Source organism: Macadamia integrifolia, chromosome 6 (assembly GCF_013358625.1).
Source record: "Macadamia integrifolia cultivar HAES 741 chromosome 6, SCU_Mint_v3, whole genome shotgun sequence".
NCBI lineage: Eukaryota > Viridiplantae > Streptophyta > Magnoliopsida > Proteales > Proteaceae > Macadamia > Macadamia integrifolia.
Genome location: NC_056562.1, coordinates 12,935,061 through 12,942,743, shown reverse-complemented (window position 1 = coordinate 12,942,743; position 7,683 = coordinate 12,935,061). Strand labels below are relative to the sequence as shown.

General features: G+C 36.5%; 1 protein-coding gene across 1 annotated transcript in view; it reads right to left on the bottom strand.

Annotated features, from left to right (window-relative positions):
- Nucleotides 1–7,683, bottom strand: part of LOC122082030 — a 28,977-nt gene extending 21,294 nt beyond the window's left edge. The window contains exons 1-6 of the mRNA XM_042649529.1: nt 7,472–7,683; nt 7,188–7,238; nt 6,830–6,851; nt 6,539–6,653; nt 6,093–6,125; nt 4,738–4,863 (exon numbers count right to left, since the gene is read on the bottom strand). Of these exons, the coding sequence (XP_042505463.1) occupies nt 4,738–4,863; nt 6,093–6,125; nt 6,539–6,653; nt 6,830–6,851; nt 7,188–7,238; nt 7,472–7,663 (539 nt within the window). The 5' untranslated portion in view covers nt 7,664–7,683. The remainder of the gene's footprint in view (nt 1–4,737; nt 4,864–6,092; nt 6,126–6,538; nt 6,654–6,829; nt 6,852–7,187; nt 7,239–7,471) is intronic.

Here is a 7,683-nt window from a genome sequence, read left to right as displayed (position 1 = left end):
CCCCTCTCTTCTTCCATTATCTTCTATAGTCCCTATCTTTATTTCTAATTCCAAAATACCCCTCCCTCATCACATGTTATTCCTTGTTTGCCATTTACTAGCTTGGTGTCGTATAATTACAATTCTGCCACTCTTTATTAGAACACCAAATTAATTCCAGAACTGAGTTTTCTTTGGGATTAATTCCAGATCTATCCTCATTCAGCTATTTCACTCAAAAGGGGGTTTTAAGTTGTGCCTTAAATTACATTACTGCCACTGGTTTGTTTAAATTAAATTATTTGTTGATTGTGGGCCCATAAGCGATCCGACTCCCTCGGATTTGCATCAGTGGGCATCTGGGCCAGGCTGTAGAAATTCTCTGAGGCCATGTGGGCCCTGATTGGTGTCCTTTTATGGGCTTTTGTATCCCTTATTGGGTTTGTAACTTCCTCTTTGGGACTATATTTCCCTCCCCCTTCTTTTAATGCATTTACTACTCACCCAAATAGTAAATTCAATCTTTCCTAAATAAAAAAAAGGGAAATTTACCGTGCCACCCCCTGGAGAATGCCACAATGATAAGACTACCCCTCTGTTTCACCAAATTATTCTCAGACCCCATACCGTCAGTCACTGTTAAGGAATATACTATAGTTGCTGATAGCAACTATATTTTATTTTAAATACCAAAATGCTCTTATGAAATAGGAAGTACCAAAAATACCCTTACCATAGGTTAATATTTCTTTACCCAAATCGATAGCCCATTCCAAGACCTATTTCATCTTTCTCTCAAGTCCCAACCCTCCTGCAACCCTCCATTCCCCCTCCCTTGCCCCCGCCTCCCTTCTTCAATGCGGATGAGAAACCTTAAACATCAACTGAATCCATAAGGAGAGTTTAATTCCAGCATTCAACTTGCATCACACTTTCCGACCTCATAAGAAAGACATTTTATTCTCTGTCCTTGCAATTTTCAAGATGGGACCACTCCGTTCAAAAGGGCGGAAATCGAAAAGGGATTTCTTCCAGTTGGGAGTAGGATTCAGTTGACGAGGGATCAACTGCGCCTCATCCCACCCCCTGCAGCGACCAGCATCCGTTGCAACTTGACGTTTAGTGATATTAGTATCAGTATCAGATGATACAACGTACTACAAGAGCAGCTCATACCAGGGTTTAAAAAAAAAAGGAATACCGATCGGATCCAGAATTGGTGGAAATCAGCTTTCCTCTCATCCTAACTTTTTTGGATTTGCAACAAAAAATCAAAATTAAAAATAGAAACAACGGAAGGAGGAGAGATTCTGCCAAGGGGTGGTGGGGGAGGCCATTGAGGATGAACTTGGAGTTGTTGCTTTTGGAAGAATTTCACGATTCTATAACCGAAATTATCGACTATTTTGCAAGGATAACTCTCTTTTTTTTTTATTTCCCCCTCAACAATCATTAACTTTTCTTGCTCTAATCAATACTCTTAGCTACCTACTACCGTTGAGAACTCTCACATGTTCCCAACTTAGCATAAAATTTAACGGCACTGGTCACATAGGCTCATTCACAAGCTGCAAGTGAGGCCACAAGGGCTCGAGATACAGGTCATCCTCCTCTGGGTCGGCAGCTTCGGCGCTATTTTCTTGTGGGAAGATGGGGCCAGGCAACAGAAAATGTCGGATGGTTGAGTTGTAGGAGCTGCAGGGCGGGCTTGCAGAGAACCTTTGGGCGGGTGAGGTTGCATGAAGAAGATGATGAAGAAGAAGGAACCGGACTGTCACTGGAGAAGAAGAGGCGGGGGTAAAACTGTCAAAGAAAAGTCCTCAGTTGAGGTAGGAATACTGTTTTGGGTAGTTTTGTAAACCCAAACCCAAAACTGTGTATTTAATGGTAAGGGTATAATGGTCATTTTAACTCCACACTTAACATTGACTGACGGTAGGGGGCCTGAGAATAATTTGGTAAAACAGAGGGGATGGTCTTATCATTGTGGCATTCTCCAGGGGGTGTCGTAGTAAATTTCCCTAAATAAAGCATCCTACTTAACCAAAAAAACCAATTTTGTCTCAGTCAAGATTGCTAGAAGGGTCAACCTAGTTCAGCCATGATTCTACATCAACACATACTCCTAAAAATCATCATGAGGCTTTATCTCACCTTGGGTGGAAAGTGGCTATGGAAACAAAAACAGATGCATTGATTTCTCGTTGGACATGGACCCTGGTAGATTTAGTTCCAGGTAAGGACATTTGGTTGCTAGTTGTACACCATTAGGTACAATCTAGATGACTTACTTGAACGGCTTAAGGCCCATTTGGTTGTGAAGGGTTATAATAAGACTTGTGGTGTGGATTATTTCAAGATCTTCTCTTTTGTTTCTTGTATTAATTTGGTTTGTAGACTTATTTCCTTAGTTGTAAATTTAGATTGGCCTCTCTACCAATCGGATATCAAGAATGCCTTCTTATATGTTAACCTAATGAGGAAGTTTATATGGAGTAACCTTCGAGGTATTGCTCAGGGGGAGAATGCTCACAAAGTTTTGTATGTTACGTAAGGCTATATATGGATTAAAACAATCACCTTAAGCCTAGTTCCATAAGTTCAATTCATTGTTACTAGGCGAAGATTCTCAATGTTATTATGGTCACAATGTATTTGTTCATTGCTGAGACTCTTAAGAGTGTTTGTATTGGTTGTGTAAGTCAATGATATTATCATATCTGGGGATGATGGGATTATAAAGGTGAAATCTTATCTATAACAGCATTTTCAGATAAAAGATTGGGGTGCCCACAGGTATTTTCTGGGGATTAAAGTCTTTCGAAGTAAGAAAGGGATTAACCAATCATAGAGAAAATGAGTTAGACCCAAGGTTCCAAAACTCATTTCGTTTCGCCATTTTGATCAATCCAAAACTATATAATATCTCCAAAACAGTATACTTTTTCCATGTGTTTCACTTGGCCACTTTAGGGGGCTAATGGCCAAAATTAGCGAAACAAAATGACCGAAATTGCAATGGAATAATGCATTTTTGGACCACAATGACCAAAATTGTGTCTTTTATGTTTCGTATGAAATTTCGTTTCGATAGAAAAAAAAAACACCAAATTAGACTGGTATGTTTTGCTTCTAAACTAGTTGATACACTCATGGATCCACATAAGAAATTTGGGATGAATGATGGCAAAGAATTTGATGACAAGCATCGGTCCAAGAGATTAGTCAAGAAGCTCATTTACCTTATTGTTTACTAGACCTGACATTTCTTTTGTTATTGGAGCTATTAGTCAATTTATGGAATCAAGTAAGAAGGCGCACTGGAGGCAGCTTGAATCTTTAGGTATCTTAAAGGGGCTCCAAGAAAGGGTCTCATTTATTGACCTTATCAGCATATTTACTTGGTTCGATATTCTGATGCAGACCAGGCTGGTGCTGAGGCTGAGTATAGGGTTATGGCTCATACTATAGCTGAGTCGATGTGGCTGAAATCGTTACTTCAGGTGTTGGGGTTTCTTGTCACTAAACTGATAAAGATATTTGAATTGTGATAATCAAGATGCTACCTATATTGCCAATAACACATTAAAGTTGATTGTCACTTTGTGAGGGATGTTGTAATGAGAAGGTTGATTGATACTCCTTTTGTTTCTTTTGCTAATCAGTTGGTGATATGTTTACCAAGCCTCTGATTAGTCCTAATTTTCAGAGGGGTTGTTCCAAGCTAAGCATGTCTAATTTATTTGTTCCAAAGGGGCATTGTTGTATGTTCCTGTGGTAATTAGTTTAATTTCAGTTTTATTTAATATATTGATGTATCGTGTTTGACTTCTTCTACCGCAAGGACTGGAGGGTATCCTAGTCCTTGCAGAATTGTACTTGATGAATATTATAACATGGAGAGGGGACTGCTGGGCTCTCAACTATTCTAACCTTGGCAATCTCTTCTCTTCTCTTTCCCTCTGGTTTGTTAGTACCGGTTTACTTTCCTGATATTGTTTCACATTTCTTCAAACAAAGCTTAATATAATGAATACAAAAATAACTAACTAGTCAGAACATTTTATTTTTTGAAATATTATTTTTAAGAAACATATCACATGAACTCAAGTTACTCAATCCAACACAATAAAACCTTGCCCCAACTAAACGGGGTAAGCTGCCACACAAATTCTGTTTTTCAATTTAAATTTATACAGAGACATACTTCTTGTTGATCTTAAGCCACAATTGTCTTTTCTCCCCACTTCTCCCAAAGTCATTTGAGCCTACTCTTGTTCTTTTAGCTCTTCCAGTCTGCATCATATCACTCCTTAATGGTGCATTTAGTGAATCATATCACATAATGCATGGAAAAAAAACTATGCATCAACTTTCTATTTTCAACAGGTCAGTGTATTTAACACTGCACATCCACATTAATATGACATAAACTACAAGATGTTCATGTTCATTTATATTAAAATAAAGGGAGGGGGGGGGGCATGAAAAGCACCCTCTAAGATAAGTACGCTACATTGTAAGCCATAAAAAAAAGGCTTCTTCAACGGTACTCAGTTCAAGAGAGTCTTGGTCGCAACTACTATGCACAGGCTACACAAATCTTGCTCGCCATTGCAACAGATCAGCTTGAAACAACTCAGCACTCAAGTAAATTCCTTCAATGATCTAACTAAAGAATGAATGGAGTTGGATAGCTGATGACCATAAAGCATAAGAATAATCTTAAAAAGAGGACACGACCATAACATTTAATACCTTGCAGACAAAAGCTTTTTCCGGAACAATCTATCACCTCCACAAGAGAATGGGCGCCCACCCACAACACTCAGTTTTAATGTGGGAAAGTCGAGACGGCGATAACCTACATGCTCCCCGCTGAGACTGATCATTGGGAACAAAGTTGCCAGTTATTCCTTCAAATTCAATACAACTCCAACGGTTAAAGCACAAAATACAGAGACATCAGGGGCTCCAGGAATTGAAACCCTGTTTTTGGAGTTATAGATACCTAAAAAGCTTATGTAAAGTATTAAACAAAAATAAACAAATGCTGACCCTGCAAATTATCACAGAAATTACAATGATAGAAATGTCCTAGAAGTCAATTAAAATCTACAAGAAAAAAAAGTGAGGAACAAGAGGGAAAATTACATCCTTGAAAGCAGTAGATAGAGATAACAAATATTTAATTATGAAGCAACAAATGAAATTTTCCAGGAATATAACATTGCACACTTCTAGAACGGGACTATCTAAATGACACCTCTATAGGTATATTTAGAACTTAGAACCTTCTTCTGGTTGGCCCTTGTCTTATCCCCAAAAGTATTTTAATTCAAGTGTAAAAAAAGGTTTTTCAAAATAATTTGAAAGTAACTAGTCATTACATCATTATCAAAAGGTGCCATAATCTTTGCACATTTTTTTAGTACACATGTGAAATGACAAGATTTACCCTCGTTGAAAAATAAATAAATAAATAAAGTGTTATACTAAGGGCGAAAAAGCTTATAAATTATTTGACACCTCAAAGGATGTCAACAAGGTTTAAAGTTGCAGTATCGGGCATCATATTAGAAAGGTGATTTTAAGAGACAGGTTGTATTTCAAAGATGCAAGATAAGCTAAAGATACATATGGAAATTCTTAGGATATATACAAAATACAATTTTGAAGCATAAAACATTATAACTAAATAACATATTAACATGTAAAATATATTATGTATAAAAAGGAGAAAAAAATACGACGAGACAAGTGCATTCAATTGACTATATATAAAGGATGTGGTTTCTTACATGTATAAAAACCATTTTCTTAGGTCTCGTATTGGTATTGTATCATATAGGTACCATAAAGACATGATGTGTATCAGTTATTACGGCCGATACAGTAGGATATTTAAAACCATTATTGTGAATAATAAACTCTCTTCTAGAATTCTTATGGAACTAGTAGGTTGTGAACTAGTAGTGACATCACACTAATTAGAGTAGTACAGGAAGAACAATAAATATCTTACTCATGAGGGAGGAACTAGATTTTCCAGAAAAGACAATATTGCAGTCCTACAGAATCCTTACAAAGCACTGATGATTACATGAGCTCACCATTCTAACTGAAGTTGAACATGATCTTTCCTCCTAGATTCAAATAAGAGAAGCTAATAAGTACAAGTTTAAATAAAGTAAAACTAATATTGCAAAGGTTAGAACTTTGAGATTTCATACGTTGAATAAAATTCATATTCTCGAAAGAACCCTAGATATTTTTGCAGAGAAGAAAAGAGGACATTTTTTTCTGTGACATCTAAGTATGTTAACAAAAATTCAGTATCAGTTTCTGAAAGCATCGAAGTAACTTTCAAAAATATTGCAGACATTTAAAAAGAGTTATTATTGACTATTAAACCAATGTATATTCTTCATATAAAGAAATTGCCAGGAGAAGAAACAGCATGCAGAGCATAATCTTAGATGACTATAATTTGAAACAACACAGCTCTTAAAACGAGGGGAATACTAAATTATGGATTACACGTAATAATTAATCTTACTTTTCTGAAAACTGTTGTGTATTCCACGCATCATGGTTTCCCAGAATAACTGCCTTTGCAATTTTAAGTTCTACAACGCTTCTTACAAGTTCCACATTTTCATTACCAAAATCACCTGAAAAATATAAAGACTAAAATGAACAGAGATGAATGAAAACCCATCAATTAAAATGGGTATAAAAAATCGAGAGATTGACAAGAACATTAAGCTTCAAGGATAGAATTAAGCTAAATATTATGCCTTCCCAGCTACGCAGATGGATAAATATAAAGTAGAGGAAAAAAACTTGCCTGTGAAAAGTACCAAATCGGGCTGCACTACACATAAAACCATGCTAGATTAGAATGTAAACTAAAAGGAACGATGCCACTGATAATAAGAGACAACGAGATATTTCTACAGAAATGAGAAACCTTCCAGTCTAACGGTGAACTATCTAATTTCAAACTTTATAGTTTCACTTGGATGTTGATAACGAAAAGGAAAAACTACACTCAATACCACACCACAATCTATAAATTCTAAAAAGAACTTATATAGCAAAAGCCCAACAAGAATCTGATCATAGCCATTGAAAATTCCAAAAGGGATAGATAAAAAAATTTTAAAAATAAAAAATAAATAAAAAGAGAGAGAGAAAGAGATTACCTTCAAAAATTGAAGTGCCTTTTCATCTTCTTGGAGGTGCCAATCATCATGCTTCAATATAAAAAATATAATTTAATTTATGAAAAGAGACCAGATATTCATGTCTTGAAAGTTCAAATAATTAATTTAACAAAAAAAGTTGTCGAGGAACCCTGAAAAGGAAACAGAAGCCAAGCCAGTTCTAGGGCATGAATTTCATAATAAGTTAAAGCAGGGTGAGGTGAATAAGTCAAGCAAATTTTCTAATAAAAGAAGTAAGAAGTGCTGATGAAATGTGCGCTCACAACGTCGCCAACGACTGCAACTCGGACAGATGTTGCCATAGGGAGACGTTTAAAATGCTTCGACGGACAAGAAGAAGAAGAAGAAGAAGAAGAAGAAGAAATTGGCGAACAAGAAGACGATGAACCACAGAGAGGGGAATCGAAGAGACAACAGGGCGTAGAAACGTTCATTCTGAACCAAGTGCGTAACATAGCTTCATAGCTCTCCGAGT